General features: G+C 37.9%; 2 protein-coding genes across 2 annotated transcripts; one reads left to right on the top strand and one right to left on the bottom strand.

Moving 5' to 3' along the window:
• Positions 1-12: 12 nt before the first annotated feature.
• On the top strand, positions 13-7,612 carry coq2 (coenzyme Q2 4-hydroxybenzoate polyprenyltransferase). Its single transcript, XM_063017607.1, has 8 exons — positions 13-75; positions 2,673-3,005; positions 3,325-3,491; positions 4,403-4,524; positions 4,603-4,688; positions 4,831-4,964; positions 5,052-5,240; positions 5,348-7,612. The coding sequence occupies exons 2-8, from the start codon at positions 2,714-2,716 to the stop codon at positions 5,513-5,515; spliced, it is 1,158 nt and encodes a 385-aa protein (XP_062873677.1). The 5' UTR covers positions 13-75; positions 2,673-2,713; the 3' UTR covers positions 5,516-7,612.
• gldc (glycine dehydrogenase (decarboxylating)) lies at positions 5,473-27,942 on the bottom strand. The gene is made up of 25 exons (XM_063017606.1): positions 27,581-27,942; positions 25,581-25,659; positions 21,010-21,145; positions 20,023-20,187; positions 19,864-19,941; positions 19,627-19,774; positions 19,196-19,392; positions 18,260-18,356; positions 17,762-17,867; positions 17,526-17,665; positions 16,915-16,995; positions 15,680-15,777; positions 15,363-15,447; positions 15,244-15,285; positions 14,859-15,001; positions 14,219-14,294; positions 12,259-12,384; positions 10,616-10,765; positions 10,412-10,524; positions 9,486-9,627; positions 8,886-8,997; positions 8,703-8,798; positions 8,453-8,625; positions 7,803-7,883; positions 5,473-5,986 (listed from the first exon to the last, which is right to left on the bottom strand). Exons 1-25 carry the CDS (start codon positions 27,857-27,859, stop codon positions 5,849-5,851), a joined length of 3,081 nt encoding a protein of 1,026 aa, XP_062873676.1. The 5' UTR covers positions 27,860-27,942; the 3' UTR covers positions 5,473-5,848.
• Positions 27,943-27,999: the final 57 nt, after the last annotated feature.

The raw sequence follows: 27,999 nt of genomic DNA, 5'->3' as shown, positions 1-27,999 counted from the left end.
CCCGTGTTTCCAGGGGAACAGTAGATCTACAGAACACAACCGTTCATGTCACCGCGGTGCTGTCAAAACATTAATGTAAGTTAGAAACAAGCAGATAATTAAAGTTTTACAATTACCGTTTTCATGACCAGTGTTTAAATAATTCAAGCGACAAGTTATTAGCATTAGTCGGACATTCCATTAATGTCACTGAATACCGTATAGGATGTTTTTAACCTTCACCCAGTGTTGTCCGGATTGTCTTTAAACCAACAGTGGTTACTGAGGATTGATGAATATTTATTATTACACACTCTTGGTTACAATTATAACAGAAACGGTAGTTACTCATTACACAAGATTTAACAGTTCACAAGTTTAATGTCAAACACAGTAATGGACTATTTTGTATCTCCAATTTACTTCACTTGCATGTCTTTGGACTGTGGGAGAAAACCGGAGTTTCTGAAGGAAAAACACGCAGACACTGAACCGCCTCACGTGGGGTTCAAAACCAGGACTTACTTGCCGTGGGGTGACAGTGTTATTCACTGAGCCACAGTGCCCCACTGATTGATGAATAAAAAGATACAGCTCATTTGTACATAAATGGTTAATTGATAGATAGATAGATGGATGGATGGATGGATGGATAGATAGATAGACTGACATATAGATAGATAGATAGATAGATAGATAGATAGATAGATAGATAGATAGATTGATTGACATATACAGTGGTGTTCAAAAAAATAGCAGTCCAACACCATTAACTTGATAAATCACTGTTTTTAGTAGAAATGCTATTTCTACATAGCAAAAAATTTACTTGAAAGTGTAGTAGAGTATGCATGCCGTTCATTCTGAGTAATCGAAGCATTGATTGAAAGGGGGTTGTTCAAAATAATAGCAGTGAGGAGTTCAATTGGTGAAGTCATTCATTCTGCAGAAGAACGGGTGTCAATTTTGGCCCTTATTTAAGGTAGGATGGTGGCAAATGTTGCACAGGTTGGTCATAGCGGGTTGGTCATGCACAGGTTGGTCATTTCCTTCTGAAATACTGGGTAAAATGGGTTGTTTCAGACATTGTTCTGATGAACAGCGTACTTTGATTAAAAAGTTGATTTTAGAGGGGAAAAACATACAGAGAAGTGCAGCAAATGATAGGCTGCTCAGCTGAAATGATCTCAAATGCCTTAAAGTGACAACCAAAACCTGAAAGATGCAGAAAGAAGCGTGGAACTACTGTTCGAATGGATCAAAGAATAGCCAGAATGGCAAATACTCAGCCAATGATTACCTCCAGAAAGATCAAGGAACATCTGAAGTTCCCAGTGAGTACAGAAGATGATTAAGTGAAGCCAATTTATCAGCAAGAATTCCTTGCAAAGTCCCGTTATTAAGAAAAAGACGTGTCCTGAATGGGTTCAAATTTCCCAAAGAACACATTGACTGGTCCAAAGAGAAATGGCTCAACATTTTGTGGACTGGTGAAAGCAAAATTGTTCTTTTTGGGTCTAGTGGCCGTAGACAGTATGTCAGACAACCCCCGAGCACTGAATTCGAGCCAAAGTACACTGTGAAGACAGTAAAGCACGGTGGTACAAAACTATGATATGAGGATGTTTTTCATACCATGGTGTTACGTCTATTTATCACATACGAGGGATCATGGATCAGATTAAATATATCAGAATACTTGAGGAGATCATGTTGGCCTATGTCGAAGAAGAAATGCTTTTAAAATGGGTGTTTTAACATGACAATGACCCAAAACATCTTGGTTACAGACAAACAAGATTGAGGTAATAGAGTGGCCAGCCCAATCCCCTGACTTCAATCCCATAGAGAACTTGTGGGCTGATATCTGAAACACGTTTTTTTGAGAACTGTGGAATGTCGTCTAATCATCCTGGACTGGAATACCTGTTCAGAGGTGCCAGAAGTTGGTCGACTCCATGCAACACAGATCTTGGAAAACAATTGTTATGCCACTAAATATTAGTTCAGTAGTTTAAAGTAAAGTTAGACCTCAAACATTTTCAGTTTATAGATACATTTTTTGAGTTTTTAAAGAAGAATGCTGGCACTGCTATTTTTTTGAACAGCCTAATATTCATTTTTCTTAACTTTCTGTAAAGAATGAACACAAACTGGCTAAATGTTGTTAATGTTTTGATTTAGAATTAAAAGTGTAGTATTTTTAGTGCATTTGCATTTATGGAAATAAAAGTTATTATAATGATTTTGTGCTTTATTCACTTTTTTAAAATCACTGCTATTTTTTTTTTAACACTACTGTAGATAGATAGATAGATAGATAGATAGATAGATAGATAGATAGATAGATAGACAGATAGACAGATAGATAGATAGATAGACAGATAGACAGATAGATAGATAGATAGATAGATAGATAGATAGATAGATACTTTATTGATCCTTTGCAGGAATTTTTTTTGTTACAGCAGCTCACATCAGACAACAACTTCTAACATATATACAACATACAACATTCACTAACTATAAAAACAAGCTATAAAAATAAAAATTTACAGTATGATTCTATATACATGTAAACCCTTTTTATGGTGCATGCATAGGATACAAAATTTAGGTATTTATTAGGTATGTAAACATTGGTCTTATGGTGTATGTTTATATATGCAGTATATGTTTATGTTTTCCCTCAGATGTTCATGGCATGTAGGCTGCTCCCGGAGTCACAGCAATCATGATGATGTCCACCAAATATTTGAAACTGCTCAACTCACATACACTGAAAAGAATTCCAGCATACAGTGTTTACACCTTAACAACTGTTCAAAAGGATACAAGAAATTACAGTACAGGATCCTCATGTATCAAGAAAGACTTTCTTAAACTGAGAGTTGCTTCTGCAGCAGTTCATATCTATGGACTTAACAACAAAAGATGTCTGAGCCTGTCTCCTGCTGGGATAGTAAATGCAGCCCCAGCACCTGTACAGCCGTACCTCCGGTTAATGAGACTGGATAAACCTATTGGTAAGCTCATACAGTAGATACATGTTGTATTACTATGTTATTGTCAAAAATATTACAAAGTGCTTATTTCTGTATGACATGCATCAGTGCTCAACTACACTGTCTTTACAGTACATGAAGGCAGCTTCAACAGGGCTTGGCTTGGTTTACTTAGCTGAACCCACTAAATATATGCAGTGTCCATGAACATGTGGCCATTTAGTATGTCAAATCTGAATCAAGCGTTACAATATATTTCATCCCACCTATCAAGTTGGTGGCTCTGTCTCAAGCTCAGTGAGATCCCTGCCTTCTGCTCCTAAGTGTTTTTTGCTTGTAGGGACATGGCTCCTGTATCTGCCATGTACGTGGAGCATCGCGCTGGCTGCAGAACCAGGCTGCTTACCTGACCTGCAGATGTTGGCACTGTTTGGCACTGGAGCTTTGCTAATGAGAGGAGCTGGCTGTACCATTAATGACATGTGGGACAAAGACTTCGATAAGAAGGTATTTCTGCCGTAACCTGTCCCCCTGATCCACAATTAACGAAACAACATTCAACATACATTCAGTTGGTATTTTGTCAGACTGGTACTGGTATAACTAGATATTGATAAGTATAAACACAATAATAAACAAATGACTTAATAAAGGAAAACTATTAAATTTATTCAGTCTGTATATTAAACACATTCATCTAAAGGTAACAGTTATAAATCAAGTTTTAGATGTTAATGCTGCAAATAAATACATGGAAATGAATTTCATTCATTAAACACAATACAGCAGCAATCATTGTAAAAAAAAAAAGCATTTACATAAACAAACAACTGCTCTGCACAAACCTATACCTTTGTGTTTGTGTCACACGACATGCATTACATTTTACTGCATACTGGAACCAAAATAGCTTGACTGGAACCAAAAGACTTGCAGCTTTACCCTATGACCTTTATTTACCTCAATAACCAGCATACACTGGAAGAGTTGGCTGTCTGTAGTTTAGGGTTGCATGTCACGAATACTTTTCTGAATTATTTACTACTGGTGAAGTGGTGTTTCAAACTAAAGTCAGTGCTTTTCAACCAATTCTACTAGTTAGATATACTAGTTATCTATACTCCGTCCACCTCCCTAATATAAAAAATAAAGTTTTATAAACAAAAAAAATAAACAAGTAATGCTTCAAGAATAAAGTCACTGTTTCAGAACTGGGACTGAAGCACCCTGTGTGTTTGTCTTTTAATCTGCTCCCTGAATATAGTCTACAAATTAGTCAGCCTTACCTCTGAAATGTATTATTATTGTATTATTCTAATACTATTCTAATACTAATTCATGCTATTATGTATAATACAGTGAAACTGTATCAGTATTTTCAGTTCTGTTTAATTAATCTTGTATTTGCTGCTTTTAAGGTGACCCGGACGGCCATGCGGCCCATAGCAGCAGGACAGATCACTCAGTTCCAAGCTTTAGTCTTCCTAGGGGGGCAGCTGAGCTTAGCATTGGGGATTCTGCTCTGTCTTAACTATTACAGGTATTTAATATCTGTCTTTAAAATAAATAAATATGTTTAAATGTGTTTTACACTTTCTTTTTAATTCTTATATTTCAGCATAGCCCTTGGTGCAGCATCATTATCTCTGGTCGTTACCTACCCCCTAATGAAGAGAATAACATACTGGCCTCAGCTCGTCTTAGGTATTTACTACAAATGTCACCTTTTAGCTTTAGAAAGTTAACAAAAACAATTAAAAAAAAGATTTTCTTGGGTTTAAAATGTTCAAATCAATTGTAAGATATTAAAATGCCATATTTTAAACATCAACATCTTTTCTTTCAGGTTTTACCTTCAACTGGGGAGCTTTGCTTGGTTGGTCTGCTGTGATGGGATCATGTGATTGGTCTGTGTGTCTGCCTCTGTATTTTTCTGGTGTGATGTGGACACTCATATACGACACAATCTATGCCCATCAGGTAATGACATGAGTCTTGATTAATATGAATAAATGTCTACCCCATCGAAAATTTAAGCTCATTATTAATGGAGTCTCTGTTGAGCAGGACAAAGATGACGACATTAAACTGGGCGTCAAGTCCACAGCTCTAAGGTTCCAGGAACAGACCAAACCATGGCTGAGTGCTTTTACTGTTTCCATGCTGTCTGGACTGGTACTGGCCGGCGCCAATACTGATCAGACGATCCCGTACTATGCAGCTGTGTCCGCAGTCGGTCTTCATCTAGCTCAACAGGTTAGTCTAATTCAGCATGTAGCCATAATAATGTACAATACATTTATGAAAGTTATAAGTATACAACATTCAGTGACTAATACCACTTTTAACATTGTGATTTTCAGATCTATTTTTTGGACATCAACAAACCTGAGGACTGCTGGAAGAAATTTGCATCAAATCGGAACTTAGGACTTCTATTATTTTTGGGAATAGTTGTTGGCAATTTGTGGAAGAAGAGGAACCACAGTCAGCATGAAATGAAGACCACAGGTTTTAATAAAACAGATTAATAAACATTTATTACATTTCTATACACAGGGACATTTATTAATTCTTTAAAAAATTTGAAATGATTACATGTATAAAAATCAATGTGAACATCGAGCACAGAAACAGTAAGTTACACCTACATACAATCAAACCGAAATCCATACATCAAGATTCACACACAAATATAAAAACAAACGTATACACAAAGGTCGCTAAATCAAGTTGCCTAAGTTTTTAGTAGCACTATAGATATTATGGGATGTACAGTAATTGCGAAACAAGGCACAGCTATTCAAACCAAGATAAAACAAATTATTTGCTGGATTTGCTTGGGAAGTTGAGTAGAAACTTGGTCACGAGGATGCACACTCTTCATAAGGAGATTCATAACTGTCCATTGGAGGACAAGTGCACACCAGATGCTGGTCGCCATAGATGTCATCAATCCTCGAAATTGTGGGCCAGAATTTGGTCTCGGGTCTGACGAATGGCTGCAACGGGAGAAAGAAAACTCAGCAAATAAGCATCGTAAAGGTTTCTGTAATGCCAAGTTCACATTACACAAGTCATCAGGTCGCTGTACAGTTCACACTACACAACTGGATCTCTTGTAATCAGGAGTCTTTCAAGTCGGTGTGGCTTTCACACTACACCATCTATCACCAACTGGAATCGCAGGCGAGCTTCTCTGGTCTCCCAAACTACTTTTTTTTTTTTTTTTTTTTTCACGAAAACAAATGCAAGAGGTGACGAAAGGTTTTATGATACCACGTCCAAAAATGCACATCAACAAGTGGTGAGCGAGCAAAGTTTGTGCGCTGATGTGCAGTGTAAAATCAAGGAGAAAAAAAATAAAATGAATGAGTGGATTTGGCTTGGATTGTTCTATAGGGAGTTAGAGGTTAATAAATATTTTCTGCAATGCAGCGTTGGTGTTTTGTAAAGAATGATAAGGTCAGAAATACTGTAATACTTGTGTGTGTGCCAATGTATTCTGATATAATCTATATTATGCCCCCGTCCCACCTTTTTACAACACCTACCCTGCGTTTCCCCTCATATCTTGCGTTCTCATTGGCTGTTCGACATAGCACTCATTGCCAGTCGGGCATCTCAGATCCAGATATTTTACAAGCTAGAAATCTCTCTTCGGTCGCCAAGCACTGTGAGCCGCTTGGGTCGAGTTGTTGAGTAGTTCACACATAGCGATTAAGAGTGGAGTTTTGATCGCCGAGTGCACGCCGAGTTGCTCCAGAGCTGGCAAATCTAGCCAAGCGAAAATCGGGGCAAAGATCGTGTAGTGTGAACTAGGGATAAGGTGCATGTAGGAATAGGAATTAGTTTTAGTAGAGCATGATAAACACTTAATTGGTAACGGTTCATCTTCAATGCTTTACCTTTATTCAGCAAGCTTATACAACTCATCGATGTATCAAACAGCATTGTATTTTATATGAACAGGTTTGCATGGCTAAATAACTGGCCATAATATAAAACGGTTACATTAAATACATAAACGGAGCGTTCAGAGCATTCAGAAAGCATATTTTAAGCAAATGCAGAAAATCATATTCATTATTTTAACAACACTTATTATAGACTGATCATATGCATATTTGCACCAGCTTTCTCAAACTTAACAAAAGCAGTTTGCATTTACAAACATCACTATATCGGATTTAAATATTTGACAACAAGCAGAGAAATATGATTAGGCTTAAAACCTGCTGTTCACTTACAAAGTAAGCACGCTGCAGAAGACCATGACTGCACGCTGTTTAGTAATTAAAAGTGACAGAACCCATATTGATTCAATAAGATTTATTTAAATTAAAAGGAAATATGTTAAAATCTATATACAGCCATTACAAAATTGATAAATTTGGCCAGACGTTTATAATTTATTATAAATAATTGAGCAAATTTGATACTTGACTAGTAATGCGAAGGTTGCCGGTTCAAGCCACATCACCACCAAGTTGCCATTGTTGGGCCCTGAGCAAGGCTCTCAACCCTCAATTGCTCAAATTGCATTCAATGATAATTGCAAGTTGCTTTGGATAAACATGTCTGCTAAATGCTGAAAATGTAAATGGATAAACACTGGATTGAATTTACTGTTTGTTTAACTGGTCTTTTCTTATTTTTATATTGTGTGTGTATTTGTCTGCAGTCGGGGAACATTTCTTTAAGCTTCCTAAAGCTAGTCACAAAATGAGACGTGTAGTGTGTGCTATATATGTCAATAACCCGCAATATATGAGCTTAACCATCCACATTGAAGTTTTAGAAGAATAAAACACATACCATAGGGAAGGCAGCGTACTCCCGAGAGTAAGGTCTGTCCCATGTGGATGAAGCAATGCATGCCAGAGAATGAGGTGCCATCTGTGTACAACAAGAGTTTGATTCAGTTCCTGCTTCAAGGCTTTGACTTGCTACACACTATATGATCAGACATACTGTATGTGGCCACTTGAACATAATAGTTTTAGACTAAGGAGTCAGTGCTCAGCATCCACTCTTTTGTAGTGGAACATGACTTCAGGGATTCACTTCCATTTTGCTAAAACAAAACACGAGTCAATTAGGCTGCATTTTATTTAAGTTTGGTTCTTCACACCACAGAACATCAGTCCAGTGGTGGCTTAATTTACACCACTTTAGCTGATCATCAACAGTTCTAAAATGCATGTGTAATGCCAATCCGAAGCATTTTTAATGGCCAAGCAAAAGCTTAATGTATATTACATTACTTCAAGAGGCAGTTTGGAAATCTGTTGCGAGTGATGTAAAACTGGCCTGATGTTTAACACTAAGATCCTCAGTACAACTAATCTGTTAATGTTTGTACTTTAAGATTAAAGGGCTGTATGATTGTACACTTGATCTTAAGCACGTTAGCAGGGGGTGTTAAGTGTTTAACTAGTTCAGCATATACTCCTCTAATTATGTACCTTTAGTGGGTTAACCCTAGAGTCCATTCTGCCTGACTCGATGTCTGCAATTTCCTGTCTAATGGCCATTAGAGAGTCACAGAAACGGTCAAGCTCAGCCTTGTCCTCTGACTCAGTGGGCTCAATCATCAGCGTTCCAGCCACAGGCCAAGACATGGTAGGTGCATGGAAACCTAGTAAAAAGTTTCAGAAGTTAGTACATTAATCATTATTTCTCAGCTGATAGTGTACGAGGATCAATGATGAGTACCATAATCCTGTAGTCTTTTAGCAATGTCCACCGCCTCGATATTGGCAGACTTTTTAAATGGTCGAACGTCCAGGATAAATTCATGAGCAACAAATCCTGTAAAGAAAGTATGAAATTTAAGGGATAACATTTCAATTGAAATAAAAAATGATTACATAATATTTAAACTATACTGGTGTTTACCTTTGGACCCCCTAAACAGGATCTTGTAATGGCTTTCCAGTCTCTTTGCCATATAATTTGCATTAAGGATGGCCACTTCTGTAGCATGCCTTAAGCCATTAGAGCCCATCATCTAAAAAAAAATACAGAAGGTATAAAGTTTATAGTTCACTTCATTAATCTATGCTGCCCTTAAACAAGAGTGAGGTAGAAAAAAGGAAAGTGTCCTTCCATATCAGATTTGCATCAATAACAGCATCAATCTTATACTTTGGAAATTAACTCCTCAAAAAACAAATCTCTGCTCTTAGCACTTTTCTTAAAAAGGCTCTGGCAGAGTGAATCCTAAATCATTTTAATGGCTACATCATGCACAACATAGGGAGTAACAGTCAACAGCTGTAATACAAGCCGACGACAGTGGCCATATGTATCCCGAAACATGGGGAGGTGCTGCCTGCAGTTTATTTTGGGCCTATCGCTTTTTCCCACATTAATCATCAAGATTAGGCTGCAACAAATCAACCAAAACTGGTCTTGCAGCTTGCACATGCAGTAGACACTCCTCATGGCTTTTATAATCCTCCAACATGTTAGTAAGTGTTTTTTTTTTAATCTTACCTTTATGTAAGCCCAAGAAATAGGCAGAATGGCACTTGAGCCCCAGGGTGCAGCACTGATTGTACCCAGTGAGCTTATTGTGTTGCTAGACTGGATGTTTACCACTGGGTGGCTTGGCAGGAACGGAGCAAGATGCTGCTTTCTGAAACAGAATGGTTTTCCTTGTTATAAAAAATATATAGCTCTATGGGATGGTTTAAATAACTTGGCTTAATGTAATTTTTTACAGTTTGGGCTACTGGACCATAGAGAAAATGTGTCAACTCAGTCATCAAATGCTGGCTTTGTACCACAATCTTATATATACTTTGGAATTAATCTTTAATTCTAAAAGACAAATCCCTATATGTGGTTTATAAAAGGCAAGTCAGTTGCTGCCGTCAGTCGGGCACCTATACAGAAAATAATTAAAGCAGTTATGAGGAATCCTTTCAGACCCTCCACTGGAAAATTATTACCTCTGCTGGCTGATCAATGGCACCTGCACAATGAGGCAGGGGATTATGCTCAGGTAAAAATAAGCAATCGGCTGTTGCAGGGTTTTTCAATATACTTCATAAAAAGTGGCAATCTGGTCCCACTGTGGTTTATAATATGTAACAAAGCCTCCACATGGGGGCATACATGGACAAGTTAATTTCTTGTTTATGTGCTTGTTAAAATTTGTTTATTTAATTATAATTTTTTTTCTCTGTGACCTGGGCTATTGCATCTGTGTCGGAGGGGGACAGCTAGTTATGGCCCACGTCAGTCAGGAGTAGAGGTTTGCAGCAGTAGAGGTGGAAATATGAAAAATTGGGAGAAAATCCCACACTTGCTTTCACAGTAACATTAACATCTTTTTAAGTTCTCCAGACATGAAATCGGTCTCTGCATGAATACACAACCATAAACCAACATGATTTTTGAAAGAAAGCTGAACGTACACTCCGATAGGACCCATACCAGGGCCTCCGCCTCCATGAGGAATACAGAAGGTTTTGTGAAGGTTCAGGTGAGAAACGTCTGCGCCGTAATCTCCAGGCCGACATAATCCCACCTGTTTACGTCACAAGGTAAGCATACAGGGCTTTAATGAGATGGCAAAATACATGGTAATCCTCTAATGCTGCCGTAGGAACTGCTCTGACCTGTGCGTTCATGTTAGCACCGTCCAGATACACCTGTCCTCCATTCTGGTGAATGAGCTCGCACACCTCACTTACATTCTCCTCAAACACCCCGTTAGTTGAGGGATATGTGATCATTATGGCAGCCAGGTTGTCTTTGTGTTTGTCCACCTGTGGGAGACACAATTAAATAAACAGGAAATGTTTATGTTTGGCATTTAGCAGATGATTATTTAATGAATAATTTAATCAAAGTCTCACCATCAGATGTCTGCTACAAAAGAGTTACTTTGCTGCTAATTTATACACAATTTAATTACAAAAACGTAATTCTACTGCTTTACCAGCAGAGGTCACTATATACATTTTTTTTTCAATTGGTACGGCGACACTCGTTTGGACAGTGGGCGAAAAGTCCAAAGCCGTAGCCGTGAACTAAACCCTGGGTGGGGGGTGTCCAGCTATTGTAAAGCATTCACGCCATATCAACAACTGATGGAAACACTGACGAATCCTAACATTACACAAAGCAACATTTTTAAAAGTGCAATATTTTATTTTATATAGTATGGGGGGGGGGCAATTACAATTAATATATATTTGTAATATATTACAATTATTTTGCTTCTTTAGCTTGTTTGCTAATGCCAGCTGTCTGTGATATGTTTTGCATTACCATTGCCTTCAGCTGAGCAAGATCAATGTTGTCATTGTTTGATACATTACTGTCTGGTTTGTTTACATGTGTATATACTACCTAAAAAGTACCCAAAAAATGGGTAATTTATTAGTATTTATAGCACCAGCTCTTAGATGTTTGTTTACAAGTAAAGTTCATAAATATGATTGAAAAATATGTATTTATTTTAGGATTTTAAAGTCATGTTTTACACACTTTGATTACATTTATGACAGAACAGGTAATCACTGGTTACACAAGATTTATCAGCTCAAGTTTAATGTCAAACACGGTCATGGACAATTTCTTTCTCCAATTCACCTTACTTGCATGTCTTTGGACTGTGGGAGGAAACCGGAGCTCCCGGAAGAAACCCAGACATGGGGGGAACATGCAAATTTCACACAGAAAGTGACTTGGATCGGTCCACCTGGGAATCAAACCCAGGGCCTTCAATGCTGTGAGGTGACAGTGCTACCTACTGAGCCACGGTGTCACCTGATTGAAAGATGTTAAGCCTATTTATATATATATTTTAGCACTATAAATAAACAAATAAAATAAAATGTTTGACCATCTTCCTCATTCTTTAGCATTACAACTTAATGGTAAAGTTCCCCCAGTAAAGTAAAATATTTTTATAAATCTAATTCAGACTTCATTGTATGGCTTCATACAAGAACTGTTGTTACAACTATTAGTATATTGTGCTGTTGAAGTATAAAATATTCTGTCTTTTGTACCATTGCTGGATGGCACAGAGGCACAGCGGGTAAAGTGCGTGCAGCTATTTCAGCATCATGGGGACTTGAGTTTATTATTTGCTCCCGTTACAGTCCGTGAGAAATTTGGCATGTTATAACTGTGTCCATGTGAGTTTCCTCTGGGTATTGTATTTTCTCTCCCAAGTGCATATTAGCAAATAGACTGGCCAGTTTTTGTTGCAATATACCTATTTGAAATAAAGCACAATAAATAAATGTACCATTGCTTTCAGGTGAGCGACATCAATGCTGCCATCTTTGTCCACCTCCACAACCTGCACTTTCATGCCAGCCATCTGAGCACTGGCAGGGTTGGTTCCATGAGCAGACTTAGGAATTAAGCACACCTATGGTTTAAAACAGAAACAGTAAGATTAACCATTTCCAGAAATGTGCAGACATTTAAGTAAACTGTAATCTATTTACAAAAAGACACCAGGCTAAATTGAAAATATGACATGGCTGGTCATCACTATGGAAGGTGGGCAGTGTTTTAATATGATAAATAACTGTGTTATTATCATAAACAGTGCTAAAAAAAGAAAGCAAGAAAGTGAAAGGAACACTTCTGTGTTGTACAAACTAACATCACATCTGTAACAATCAAAATGTTCACAGACAAGCACTGGCATGTTTCTCTACCCCAAGAGTCTTAACTGTGGTGGTGTGCATCAAAGTTATTTGGGTAGAGGTTTTCATCACCCATAATGCTGGGAGACATATGAGTCTTTCTAAAACTGTTTTATGTAGTTTTATCCAACTTTCCAAGATTAAACTGCATGGTGTGCAAACCCAGACTTCAGGACTGTATCCTCACTTGTTTGTTCTTGTGACTAATCAGTGTTTATTAGCAAATAGCTTAGTGGCTGTGGATACCTGCCCTAGCAAAACAGGGAGAAATGTCAACTACATCAAAATATTTCATAACTTGTAGTTAATTTTATTTATTTATTCATTAGGATTTTAATGTCATGTTTTACACACTTTGATTACATTCATGACAGGACAGGTAATGACAGTGGTAGCCTAGTGGGTAGTGCTTTGGGCTATCAAATGAAAGGTTGAGAGTTTGAATCCTGGCTCTGCCATGCAGCTGTTGGGCCCTTCAGCAAGGCCCCTAACCCTCTCTGCTCCAGGAGCACCATGACCCCAGCTTCCAAACAAGCTGGCATATGCAAAGAGAGAATTTTATTGTTCTGTATATGTGTATATGTATATATGACAAATAAAGGCATTCTATTCTAATCTACTGGTTACACAAGATTAATCAGATCAAGTCTTTAATGCCAAACACAGTCATGGACAATTTCGTATCTCCAATTAACCTCACTTGCATGTCTTTGGACTTTGGGAGGCAACACACAGACACCGGGAGAACATGCAAACTTCACAAGAAAAGGACCTGGACCGCTCCACACTTGGAAATCAAACCCAGGACCTTCTTCCGATAGCTAATAATAAAATTACGACCCGTATTGCATATCATCCATAATTATAGGCCAATCACAACATAAAATCCTACAACAACTTTAAAGTCCATTTTGAACATTTTGTACTAGGACACCAGGGCACAGAGACCTGGTCAGTTTGTTTATGAAGTTTTGCCTCAGAGCTTTCAGTCACCAAATAAGGAATTTTGCACACTAGCAAAGTGCTTTAGCCCTACTGAGATGGGTGGATAATTTCTATCTCATTATTTGCTTAACCATGGCAGTTTGGACCCTGGCTGTTCTAGCAACCTGTCTGCTATCTAAGATCTGCTTATAATACAGCAGATTACAAGTTGCACTAGTGTTATTACCTTGTCTACACTGGTTTATCACTGCTTTGTATTATGGTGTTGTGATCTCCTTGTGTAGTGTTTGGAACATTGTTAGATTTATCCTCTTCCTACCACCATCTAATTCATTTCCCAGGATGTTGCAACATGTCACAGGTATCGATGACTCAGCAGAGCTTAAAGTTTTAAAGGATATTTGCACTTAATAACTTTGTTCAAACAGCTGAGTATCAGACAGCTTTAACGGTTCATTTCTTTATCTGTCATTGGTCTGTTCTTACCTCTTTACAGTGCTCATTGGTACATAAATCCGTTCTGATTACAGCAATGAAGATTTAAGCATGTGATTTTCTGTCTAAGTAAATAGGCTTTTCCTTTTGACTATGGCAGTGGATACTCACAGTTCTGTGGGATTCTCCTTTGGAGTTCAAATAGGCTTTGATTGCAGCCAGCCCAGCATACTCTCCCTGGGCACCACTGTAGGAGGGGGAAATAATCAAACATTTTAGCTGGCATCAGCGACACAGCCTCAGCAGATTTCAGTTCAAAGTTTCTTTCCTGTGTTATTTCAGTATGGACAAAGTGCAGTATGGAACAGATACTGTATTAAGTAGTAGACGTTTGGGCTGTCTAAGCACATATGCTAAACATTAACAGTAATTAATAAGCTTATCTGTCTACAGGAAGAGCAAATGTTTTATCAACATTTGTTAGACAGCATATTCGTATACTCGAGGTTTAAAGTTTTCTGAGAATGGTTAAAGAATTCCAGGACATTACAGTTACCAGAAATATTAATGTTGGTACAAAAAAGAATAAAAACAGTAAATTAACAATAAATCAGTTACATAATGTTCATGCATGGAATGAAAATCTTTAATCAGTATGTTTAATAGACATAAAAGGTAGAAGTGTTTTTTACTTGTGTTCCAATACAACCTGAAGACCTTTTAGTCAGCCAGGAGTATGAATAATTATGAAAGTAAAAATTTATATTACTGTAGATTAAATAAAACAATGTATTACAAATACAATGCTTGCCTATTTGGTTGGAAGGAAATTTTGTCGTATCCGGTTATATCACAAAGATCCTTCTCCAGCTGTCTAAAAAGCTGCTGATAACCCTCTGCCTGGTCCAAAGGCACAAATGGGTGGATGTTAGCGAATTCCTGCCAGGTGATTGGCTGTCAACAAGTGGGAAAAAAAAACACTCATGAATGGACTTGTCTAAGTGAGGGTCAATAAACAGGAGTAAGCAAAGAAAGTCACATTGACTAGCCGTTAAGTACGGGGTAGGCCTGCACATTCCTAACAATGTTGGCTGGATGGTCTTGGTGACTGCACACATTCTGAAATTTGAGCCAGACATAACCCCTGGCAACACCCACAATGCAATCCATGATTACCATGAGGAAGTCTGACTCACCATGAGTTCTGAGGAGCTGTTCAGCTTCATTGTGCAGGATCCCTGCATGTGAACACAAATCTCAATATCATGTTTATGTATAAATAACAATTTTTTAAATCCATTGTATTTTTACTTACCAAAGGAATCATGCTGTGCACAAGTGAAATGTCTTTATTCTCCAACCTTTTCATATAGCGCACTATGTTGGTCTCGGAGTGATAACTAAAAATGCAAAACAAAGGAATTACCTATATAAAAACAATAAATAAATAACTTGATGAAATGTAATTATATTAAAGCTTTGTTTGTGACTTTTTAACAGCACAGGAATAAAACTCAGCTAACGCAGCAAGCCAGTTGACTGTATACAAATTAGACAAGGACATAAACATGTTGCCATATTATGGTTAATCAAACAATAAATTACCATTAACACCACCACTTCATAACAAACCTGTTGAATACTGGGTGTGTGAGGAATTTGCTGGTTCTCTTGAAAGGACTTGCTAACAGGCCTTTGGTTCTTTCACTCATTTTCTCAGCAATAAGCTCCTAAAACAAGAAAAAAGACAAAAACAATAAGCATCAACTATAGGTGCAATAAAACATTGTTATATCATGGGGTGAACGGTTTTAAGTTCAAGCCCTTATGTCAGTGGCAACCTTGGCCAGGGGTTTAAAAATTGTTAGGGATTTAACTGTTTACTGTGTTTTACATAACACTTTGCTCAGAAGTCCACACCCGGACCAACATTGCCAAACAATACAAATCCCCATAAAAGATCACCCCTAACTTGAGGACCCCTGTCTGGGGTGTGCTACTGCACTGCAACCAGTGATTCCAGTAAAACAAAACCCGTTACGAGCCTGTCCAGGATAAAGCAATGGTAAAACATAACAATTAAATAAATTCTTTACTTAATTCTAAGTTTTTCTTAGAATAGGCGTAACAAGCTGGTATTGAATTTCAGGTTATGAAAGCAGTCTTCTGCTGTCATGCAGTTAGCAATTTGGCTGTTGCATAACATTTTAACTTACATGTACAGTATTTACATGGGCAATTAACTCTGGTTTTACCAGATTGGAAAAAAGAAAAATAAACAAGTGAAGTCCTTCAGTGAGGAGTATTCAACCACTTGTGAGGAGTATTTAACCAGTTTGGTTAGTTGTTAAACAATAATCAATAAAAGAAGAACTGTAAATCAGCTTATCCTGTTTGAAAAAGGAACAAGACCAAATCTACTGTGAAGTATGGATGTAGGAGCATTATAATATTAGACTTCTATTCTGCAAATGATACTGGGCATCACATAGTATTCAGAAAACTTACATTAATGAAGCAAAACTTATCAGGACATTAAAAATAAACCTAACCAGCTACAAAATGTAGTCTTTAGAGATCTTTACACAACAACTATAAAAATACAACAACAATTATAAAAATACAGTTTAAAAAGGTGTGAAGGTGATTGCATAGTCTAGCCAATCCTCTGATGTATAAACTACTGGGGTTGTAATTTTTGAATCCTCCATATTTTTTACAATTTTGAATCCACCGACTTGCAATAACCGCATGTTTAGGTATGTATGAGCTCAGCAAAAGCACAGGAACCCACAACATGATACGCCAACAACACCTGAATTCTACTAAAATAAATCAAATTTCACTTAGTGTGTTTAAGCACTTACAGCAGATGATTCACATCCAAAGATCCAGAGCAGGTCATCCAAGTCTCTCTCTGTAACGGTCTCATCCAGTGACACTCCAAGCTGAAACATTAAATAAATATATACTGAGAAAGTGTTATTATAGCTAACCAAAACAAAAAAGACTGTGAATTAAAACAGTATTCATTTAAATACAACACTAAACATAAACTAGAAATATTTTCTCTAGCAAGGCCCTTAACCCTTTTCAACTGAGCAAATTGTAGTCAGTCGTATTTGTTATTTGGCTGCTAAATGCTGCAAATCTAAATTTGCCATTACTTTGTGAAGAAATTATTACATTTAAGCCAATAGACTTTTACCCTGGTTGGCAATCTATTAGATGTTATGTGATATTATTAAGGGATATTAATAATTAATCTGTTAATCACTAACAAAGAAGTCTATACTTTAATATGAATTAAAAAGACTTTTTAACCAACAGTATTAATAAACAACTGACACCTTATGAACAGAGCAAAGTTTATTTCTATAATATTTGCTTACATATGACTAATACACTACTCTATACAGACTATTTTTTTCTTATATCTTTTTTAATTGCTTTTTCAGACGTACTCAGAAATACTCACCACTCCTTCACTGTAAACCCGTAGATTGACCTGACGCTGCGCAGCCTTCTCTAGTATGTCTTTAGCAGCCACGCCACAGTGAATCTTCAGTGTGTCGAAAAAGCTTTTGTGCTGCACTTTGTGTCCAGCTCTAACAAGCCCTGAGACGGCAGGATTTTTAGCAATAAGTCAGCAGACACTATTGTTTACATAATTGTAATTATTGGCCAATAAAGATAATAACACTGATAACAAACCCTCAGCAAGAACAAGCGTTGCATTGTGAGTCCTTTCAGCAATGTGTCTCAAACCCTGGGAGCCATGGTATAGTCCATACATAGCAGCCATGTTCGCCAACAGGGCCTAAAAGTACGAGTCATTGATAGCAATTTGCTAGGCATAAGAGATCTAACAATACAAAATAATATTCACTTGAATAATATTGATTTGCAGTATAATCCATACTATACATTTTACTGCCCAATTAAGACATTTCCCCATTGCACTCTAGGTATTTTTCTGCTGCTAGTCCGATGACTTGACCAGACAGTAGGAGAAATGGTTGAAGCAGACTTCCCTCCCTCAGACACAACCAATTGTGTCTGTGGAGTGCTCTTTAGACCTGGCCTGTGGCAAAGGTAAGGCTCAGTGGTGCCGCACTAAACTACTATGGCACCCATGATATTTCTAACACTGAACTAAAAATGTCAAGGATGGCTTCTGTGTTGCTACTGATAGTCTTTATAATTTTGCACCTGAGCTGTGCAGATGTTGCTGGTGGCTTTGTCTCTGCGGATGTGCTGCTCTCTGGTCTGCAGGGCAAGACGATACACATCTTTACCAGCGGCATCTCTGCACAAAAAAAAATCAAAGAAGATATTGGAATGTAGTGAGTGTGCCCCCCTTTCTTTCACATACACTTTAGTCAATATAAATTAAGCTGCTTCTGTATTTAGAGGTCACCACAGCGATTCATTATGGTTTTAATACCTGATATGGCAGAGCTTTTACACTGCATGAAATTCCTGACACAGTCCGCCTTATTTTATCCGGGCTTGGGACCGGAACTGAGAGCGCACAGAGAAGTGCACCTTCAACTGGCTAGATGGTTCAGCCAATACAACCCCAGACCGATCAATAGCACCACTGAGATTCAAACCCAGGATCTCAGTGGAGTTGGCTAGCAAACCCAAGCACACCAAAAACCTCTCAAATAGTATTCTGTAATTAACTACTCAGACCAAAACAATAATAACAAGGAGCCATGACACTTTTTTTTTTTTTTTTTTACAATGCAGTCAGTGCCAACCTGTAAGGGTGAAGAGTGGTACAAGCATTCTTTGACACACATGAAGAATACCCCTAACACACTAATTCTAATGTGTCACTGTGATGTAAAGAAAATATTACATTTAAACTTCAGCAACTAGCAGTGGTAGCTCAGTGGTTAAGGTACTGGACTAGAACGTTCCTGAATGGTTCAAGCCCAATCACTGCCAAGTTGCTACCTTAGGGTCCTTGACCAAGGCCCTTAAGCCTAAAATTCCCCAAATTGTATTTAGTCATAACTGTAAGTCGCTTTGGATAAAAGTGCTGTTCCAAATCTCAATAAATTCTGAGTGAAGTACGTGTCTATCATAAAAAGTACATTAGGAAAACATTCCTGGATTAAATATATTATATAAACCTACCTTGTGACTCCAACCATTCTTCCTGGCATCATCCTGACCAAGTTCTCTTTGACCGAGAAGAAGGCAGCGTGAGGTCCGCCATAACAGAGAGGCACTCCAAAGCGCTGGGCGCTACCCAGAGCAACGTCCACCCCAAACTCGCCAGGTGGACGCAGGATGCAAAGCGCCAACAGATCAGTAGCACAGCAAGCCAGAGCCTTGAGGCAAAAGGAAGCAAGTGTTAAGCGTTTGGAGATATTTTAACATGCAGTTTAGACTTTAACAAATTAATTATTTAATTCCTAACAAGTGTGTATTCTTCTAAGGTTCCTCTGTTTTTTATTTACAAAAAAAAACAAAAACCCAAAATTTCAAAACCCAAGGCAATTAATTCTACACAGGTTAAGCTGGGGCTCCCTCGGCTAACAAAAGGTCCAGCTTCACATACATACCCCACCCTTGTGGGCTCTGTCCACAAGTTCAGAGAAGTCCTCCACTCTGCCTTCAGTGTCAGGGTATTGGAACAGCACCCCACTCACATCCTTCCCACTGAAGTCCATCTCATGTGGCAATTTAAGCACAGTCTGAACTCCGATGTAGCTAAACATATACATGTCATAAATTAGCATTAACAACTATTCACGTGCATGATATACTGTTCATTTTAATTATAAATCAAGGTAAAGTACTTTGCTCTGGTCTGGACCACCGCAATAGTTTGTGGATGACAACGAGGATCGATGTAGAAAATCCTTCTCTTGTTCTGCCTAAGGACATATGGTAGTCATTAGTCACATGGCCGAAGAAAATATTTTATTGCACGCTGTAGCTTCTGTAGATGTTCTAACCTGTGACAGAGCTGCATGGCCTCAGCAGCTGCAGTGCCTTCATCCAGCAGTGAAGCATTGGCTACTGCCATGCCAGTAAGATCACACACCATGGTCTGGTAATTAAGCAAGCTCTCCAGGCGACCCTGCGAGACCTCAGGCTGGTATGGGGTGTACTGGGTCACCCTATGGAGTGAGAGATTTTAATAGCCAGGCTATTAATTAGACGTTAATAGTCAAGTGGACACATTCTTTTTTCTGTTTTACAAAAGATAAACTAATTGGAAGCCACTTACTGATCAGATTTTCTATTTATCAACAAGGCCAATTCTGCCAGATAGTCTACAAAGGTCTAGATTTAATTACATAACAGTCTAACTAAAGGGTTGTTCCCATAAGTCAGTTCTTGGTCCACCTTTCTTTCATGTTGTCCATATAGCAGTGTGATATGTGATCTAGTAACTGAGCCCAATGATGAAAGATACAAGAAAAACTTATAAGTTTTAAGACATAAAAGATGAACCCAGGACAAGTATGTTGCAAAGATGTCATATTAGGTAACTTCTAAGTGGAATTAAACCCGAGCAAATCAGAACTGATCCACATTTAGGTGAATAACCCTCTTATACAGGGCCTCAAACAGCCCTACTGTCCCTTCAGCCCAAACAGTTAAAAATATTTGACAAGGCTGTATAAAACACATGTGGAAGTAATTAGTGCAATCAGCCTGCCAGATTCTGCACACCATCTATGCAAGTATGTATTTTTTTCTTACCAATTCTTCCTTACACTGGACAAAGGCAGACATTAATTGATATGTTTGGCTACTAGTAAATAAATCCTAAAAGCACACATGAATCGCAACCTTCCACTTATGTCATCATATAAGCTCAGCTAACTAACTTCTAGGCATGTCCCTAGGTGGACATGTCACATATTTTTTTTATTTATTGGGATTTTAAAGTCATGTTTTACACAGATAAAAAAAAAAGAAAGACACAGACGCACCATCCAGAATTTTCAAGAAGATTTCTTTGTATGACAGGAGGGACAGAGCAATTATAATAACCCATGCCAATGTAGGACCTCCATATCTTGTTCTTGGAAGCAATCTTTTGGAGCGTCTCAAGAATCTGATTCTCACCTGTGGACAGTAAGTACAATTTTTTCAACACTGATTCAAAAAGTTTACAAAATACACAGTTTAATTTTAGGAATCAGTATTCTAACAGTCAGTAGCATAACACAACTGATGAATAGTCGTGGTCATTCTCATGCTTTGCTGAACATGAACAACTCTGCATGAACATGAACAAATAGCTGCGAATCAATCTAATTTGAACTGACAAGATAAGAAATGCATGAATAGGACCTCCAGGAAACCAGAGGATTTGCCCTCTTGGAATAAAAGCTGTTGAGATGGAGAATAAAATTTTAAGAATGTGCTTGTTTAATAATAGGATAATAAAAAAAATCTAGTTAAATAAATGAGTTTTTCTGGTCTAGGCAATCATATTTGGATAAACACTCGACAACAATTTAAATAGTATTTTTCTGTACACACCATATCGGCCATAACAGTAAAACCACCTGCCTAATACTGTGTAGATCCCCCTACATGGGTGTACTTGGTTGCAACAATGTTCAGGTAGGTGGTACATGTCAAAGTAATAACCAGGACCCATGCTTTCAAAGCAAGAACATTGCTCTGAGCATCACATTGCCACCACTGGCTTGCCTTGTTCCCATAGTGCATCATCTCTTCCATAGGTCAACATGTGCTCTCTGACCAGCTTGCAGTTATGCAGCCCCACACTCGGTGTGTTGTGCTACAGTAGCTCTTCTTTTGCATATGGCCATTTATGTGAAGTCCCCCTTTTAAAAGCCTTTCCACAACTCATCTGTGTTATTTTACAGCTGGACAATAATCTAATCTAATATGTCAGAATCCGCACAAAATTGGTGTGAGCACAAAAGAGCACAGAATATTTTAGCCATGGTTATCCATGTTCAATCCTAATGCCCTTAAAAAAGCTGCAATGCAAGCAGTAGGGAGAGTAGTCTACTAGAGAGAACCTAAAGGATCTGGAGAGAGAGAGTTGGGCTTAGATTCCTTGTTGTGTTCTAGTTTTACCTTACTGTTCACTATATGGACTCCACATACAATAATTGACCACTTTGAAAACACCTGTACACTTGGTAATTTGTCTAATTACCAAAGGCATGCAGCAGCAGTGTGATGCATTCAGTTATTCAAACACAGGTCAAAAGCTTCACACAAGATTTTGCCCAAGTTTATTCCAGTTGCCAAGAGCCATTGAAACCAGAGTACACTGGAATCCCAGAAACAACTTGATTAAAAGAAAAAAAAGAACCAGGTGCAAAAATAGATAGGGAAAAAAAGTGCAAGATTTTGCTTAATTTTATTCCAGTCGCCAAGTGGCATTGAAGCCAGAGCACGCTGGAATCCCTAAGGCATTGTGTTGTAGCTTAGTAACACAGCAACTCAGCAGGGCAACACCAATCCAGCAGAACAGACTCATATGGAAACACACACTCACCTGCAAGATATGCAAGACTACATTGACTATAAACTATCATAAACTGTAAAACAAGGTCACACAATGTATTGTGTACTGCGGAAATACTGTCTAAAATTCACAACCACATCATATTAGGTAAACAATTCAGACAGCCGAGTCTGAATAAGCTAAGCTGTTATCCTAACTATTTTACCTTGTTAAATAAATATTAGAGCAGGTAAATATATTGTTAAATAAATATTAGAGCAGGTAAATATAATAGAAGCATCGTCTTTCTTATTATGTTTAAAAGCATTTCCCTAAGTGGGGTTGCATTAACTGTTGATCTGTGGATCTCCTGGTGGAATCGCAAACCCAGTTCTTGGCAGTTAAACTAGCAAAATCCAGTATGGTCCCCCATGGAGCTCTTCAGCATGGCTTGATTCATTACGACAACACAAGCAGGCGAAACTGACATCTGGACACAGTGCTGCATTGAAAAGACCTCCTTGCTAATAAAAAAATGATTGTTTACTGGCTTGTTCCTTTACAAATATATGTAGAACTGTAATTTAAAATCCAAATTCAAATGCAAAACACTAAGCATTCAGGCGCTAGTTATAATCTGCAATCATGTTGAACAGAAATGTGCTTGCAAAAAGTGCAAAACTCGACATTCAATATATGTTAATCGTAATCTGGAACATACAGTTTCTGTCTGGATCCTTTCTCTGCAATACATTTGCTCCTAATCTAAAGTAAATAATACTGGCCGTATGCATTTTTTAATAATATGATTTATGTTTGTAATAGAGATGGACCGATCGGGGTTTTTGGCACCGATTCCGATCTCCAATCTCCTTTCAGGGACATCGGCCGATAGCCGATTGCGATCGGGGGGGTGGAGGCGTGGGATTAGCAGTAAATAAACTTAAAAAGAGCCTCACAGTAAAGATAAACCGGAGCAGCACGTGTGTGTGTGTTTGTGCCTTTAGAAGACACGCTTTGTTCACAGTATCGCTATAAGTGATTCATTGATTCATGAGTTGATTCGTTTTTATGTGAAGCGTAAGTTTCTCTTCTCAGTTATCTCTCCGTGTTTACTGTTATTAATTAAATGTCGTGGTTTTAAATAAACACCAGCTACTACAGAACATTTTGTGTGACTCTCTTACATTAAAAAGCTTAATTAAAAAGCTTAATTAAACTGCTATTACCACAGATCTGTAACCGAGTCAGTCTCGTTCCGTCTAAGGAGCTAAAAGTTTTCTAAAAGTTCAGCAGATGATCCTGAACTAACGAATTTGGTAATGAATAAACTTTTGCCTCGGATTGGCTCTGTAACGTTTTCTGTTCTCATCTACATCACAAGTAAGAACCGCTCACGATTTACCAAAGTGAACCAGGAGTTTATATAACGTGCTGATAGAATCGACTCAGATGTGACCGGGTTGAATTATCTTTTTAAAGTAAATATTACAATCAGCAAAATTACATCGTAAGAGCTTTCACGATGGTTTCTGTACGATTGTTGATGAATGGTGATGTGATGGTTGGTGCTTCGTAGCTCAAAGTCTGGATCAATCCACTGAGCTGTTAACTTAACATGGTCTTTATATATCACACGATCGGATCGGCTACTTTTAGGAAATATCGCCGATCGCATATTTTGATAAAAAATCGGCCGATACCGATTCGTAGCCGATCGATCGTCCCATCTCTAGTTTGTAATCAAACCCAGGACCTTCTTGCTGTGAGGTGACAGTGCTACCCACCGAGCCACCGTACCGCCCATAAAACTACATTTAAGAAACATAATGTGTACATTAATTCTTAAAAACCCACATGGTTCGAACAACAAATCATTCGGCAGAATGTTAGCAAAAACTAAGAACTATGTACTCCTGACACCTGCACCACCATTTGCTTGTCACTGCAGTGAACTGTTGGGGGGCTGGAAAGATTTAAACAGTTTAAAACAAAACTTATTTCAGCATGTCTGGCTTGTTTTTTTTCCTTAAAAGATTGGTGCAATTTTGGTTCTGGCCTATTTCTTTTGCCTAGAAGTGTACATTTTCCAGGAAAAAAGGCCATGATTAGTGTGCACTCATGCACAATGTGTTTTCCTTCCTTGAATGGCAGCCTCTTAGCTATAATCAAACAATAAGTTACAATGAATTTAAAGGCCACACCAAAGTTAAATGAATTGGGAGAACTTTCTACACCACCATATTAAAAATCTGAGTCGCTGTTTGTACATTTTTGACGCGACGATTATTAGAAAGCCACAATATACCTTTAAAAGAACTCAATTCAGATTATAGACAAGAACATGAAATACATGTCCAACACAAGTGTATGTAATCTTTTGACATCAATCATACACACAAACACTAATCTCAATTGATTGTGAATGTGCACTGCTTAAAGTAAAGAAATTTTACATAACATCAACCTACACTTCTGCATTCATGGAAAACTCTAAGCACCCGTTCAAATTCAAGGGAACTGCACCCTTTGTGTTTGAGCATGTGGGTTATTCTTCATGCAGCGAGTGTGTGAGGCATGATGTAAGGCTGACGCTAAACCAGCTCAAACTGGCCCTGCGTGAGTGTGACGGCAGCTCGGGGCTGAACTTTACACTCGAATAGCCATCCTACTGGCAGAGGGCTGAGGGGCGTCAGGAGGCGCTTCCCTCAAATAAACAACTCCAAATATGTGCAAAGGCAGGAAAAGAGGAAGAGTAACAAGTCTGGTCAGATCTATTGGCACACAGAGAGCGTGCAGCCTACATTCTGAGCTGACACTCACTTTTGTTTCAGTTCCAAAAAAATCTCACATTCACACCTTCTATTGAAACTGGCTTAACTGTGTGTTGGGTTTATCTCAGTTTTATCATTGTCTTCCATTATCTAAAGCACTGATCAGGATAACACCATGCACTGATATTGTTAAAAGTAATGTTAGATTACAACAACAACCAACACATGCTGTCTTTTTCTTGTACAGTAGTACATGCACACACATGTTAGGAGAAAAGAAAAGAGGAGCACTTACACACAGGATCATCCATTTTCAGACCTCTTTGCAGGCGAATAGATGCAGGAATTGTGCTTTCTATGAGCTCTGATACGGACTGAAAACAAATTAATAAAGCATACCTTAAAATGTATACAACACTTTTTATAAATGCAATGATTTTACATTAAATGTAATTTTACAGAAACATAAGATGTATAAACAAACAAATCAGACAAATCACAGTATACAGAACTCTGTGAATCAACATCAGTTGTCTGTAACATACTGTAATATAACTTTGTCATATTACTTACACAAAAAGCCACACTCAAAATGCAAAACATGTACACTGAGTTTATGGTGTTCTATACATTAGGTACGACTGTTAGTGTTCCATACAGCTAAAATGTAACATTAAGTTTTATTTAAATTTTATTCAGATCAATAGAACAAACACAGCTTTAATTTGTACGAGCCACTACGAACACTTTAAACAGCAGACACAATTTGACACACAAACACCATGATAAACTGCATGGAACTCATGACATGTATGTCATGGCAGTTTTGGAATTTCAATCATTTCTCAGTTCTTCTGCTAGTACAATGTGTGCATCACACTTCTTATTGTGAGATCCCGAGATCATGTTACTTTCTGTCCCCGTTCATGAAGTGTTTGGCATGTTCTTCAAAAGCCACATGGGTTTCCTCCCTGTACTCTGGTTTTCCACCTGATTAAACCATGCAGAAGGTTGGCTGGCTACTTTAAATTTGCCCTTGGTGTGAGTAAGTAAATTCTCCTTTGGAATAGTGTGCTGTCCAGAATGCCCTCATGCCATTCGCTCAGTGTTTTCCCATGTGGCGTGGGACCCACTGAGACCCTGTCTATAATGAACCAGTCAAAAAAAAAAAGACTGCTGTTTGCAGCAGTCTTAAAATGCCATCACAGCATCTTAACAGGGTTCAGATCTGAACTTTGACCTGGCCATTTCAACACCTTGATTATTTCCGCTATTCAGATGCCAATTTGCTGTGTTATAACAGAAATTGCTAAAGCACAGGTTAATCTTTACCCTACATCAAGGTGCAATATTAAAATGCCTCCCATGCTGCAGTTTTTACACATAGATGGTTTTTCAAGGGCATGGGTTCCTTTTCAGATGTCAACAAACAAGGAGACAAGCACTTTTATTTACCTGCATACAGTTTAATGCAAAATTATGGCACATTCCACGGTTGTTGTTTATTAAATACTGAAATTTAACACATGATTAGAAGATGGGCACATAGATTAGCAGAAAAGGAGGTGCACAAACTTTTGCATGAAACTAAAATTAATTTGAAATTCGACTTTAAAAGGTCAACTGTACGGAACACTGAGGAGCTCTGTGCGGAATACCATTACCTTAGCTTTAATGCTTTGCTAATAATTATTAGCTAATGGCTACAGTATTTTGTTCAGTTTAACTCTAAAGTGTTTCGAGTAAACTGAATGGAATAATGTCACCCGTGTGATTTACTGCAAATACATTACACTACATTATGTTTAAATTAAATATATATATATTAAAAATAAATATAAATATAAAATGCGTTGCAAAATGTTTGCGTCAGTGTTTGTTTATTAGTGTTCAATATGGTTTAACTGTGGTAAAGAGTAAGTTTTTCTTCTTTAAAAAATAATAAATAAATAAATAATGAACCTGGAGGAGTATTTGCTAAGATATTTGTTTTGGTTAAAGTAAAAATATTTAATAATAACCTCAGTGACTGTCAATTAGCTGTGCGGAACACTGTGATCCTTCATCTAACCACCATGTTACAATACAGGTCTCTGATGCTATGTCCACGTCGATAAAAAACAAACAAAAAAAAACAACATATGACCCTTGTAAATCAAATATTCTGCAAATCAGAGACATATTTCCTTCTTTTTATTGACAGTCTAATTTGCCGAATTAATATAAAAGACGATAATGCAAATCAACTGTACGGAACACTGTTGCATGTTGAATGTCTTTATTATATGAACTCACCCCAAGGCTGAGCGTGTTAAGCATCTCTCTCTTCTCCTTATCACCAGGTCCAATATGTCTCTCAGAAAAATCATCATGTCTTGGTAGTATCCTATCGATCATCCTGGAGCCCGAAGCAGCTGAAGTTCTCAACTGGCTTACATTGGCGGAGAAGTGCGAAAGTTGGTTAGTGGCGTGCGCTTTCTGAAACAGGTTCTTCACACACTGTGGTTTGTAGTGCAGCCGGGTATTAACCGTCCTGCTGGTGATAAGCGCCCAGGATCTCGCACAGCTCTGCATTTCGACAATTCAACAAAGTTTACTATAGTGAGAAAAAGCTTCCAGGAGTTCAAGCCAGACTGCACTCTGTGTGAGCCGCTAAATACCACCGCTGCAGCTGCACTGAGACTGAAGCTGAAGCTGGCGCTGCTGTGTAAGTG

The sequence above is a fragment of the Trichomycterus rosablanca genome, chromosome 21 (genome assembly GCF_030014385.1).
Source record: "Trichomycterus rosablanca isolate fTriRos1 chromosome 21, fTriRos1.hap1, whole genome shotgun sequence".
Lineage (NCBI taxonomy): Eukaryota > Metazoa > Chordata > Actinopteri > Siluriformes > Trichomycteridae > Trichomycterus > Trichomycterus rosablanca.
The sequence above is the reverse complement of the archived record's forward strand: the minus strand, read 5'-3'. Positions and strand labels throughout refer to the sequence as shown.

Excerpts from the sequence above, each read along its gene's own strand:
- coq2 (XM_063017607.1), top strand. The coding sequence starts at position 2,714 with ATGATGATGTCCACCAAATATTTGAAACTGCTCAACTCACATACACTG. Across the intron at positions 3,492-4,402 it reads ACAAAGACTTCGATAAGAAG|GTGACCCGGACGGCCATGCG; the intron begins GTATTTCTGCCG and ends GCTGCTTTTAAG. Across the intron at positions 4,525-4,602 it reads CTCTGTCTTAACTATTACAG|CATAGCCCTTGGTGCAGCAT; the intron begins GTATTTAATATC and ends CTTATATTTCAG.
- gldc (XM_063017606.1), bottom strand. The coding sequence starts at position 27,859 with ATGCAGAGCTGTGCGAGATCCTGGGCGCTTATCACCAGCAGGACGGTT. Across the intron at positions 15,448-15,679 it reads ACACACCCAGTATTCAACAG|TTATCACTCCGAGACCAACA; the intron begins GTTTGTTATGAA and ends TTGCATTTTTAG. Across the intron at positions 12,385-14,218 it reads AAGGAGAATCCCACAGAACT|GTGTGCTTAATTCCTAAGTC; the intron begins GTGAGTATCCAC and ends TTTAAACCATAG.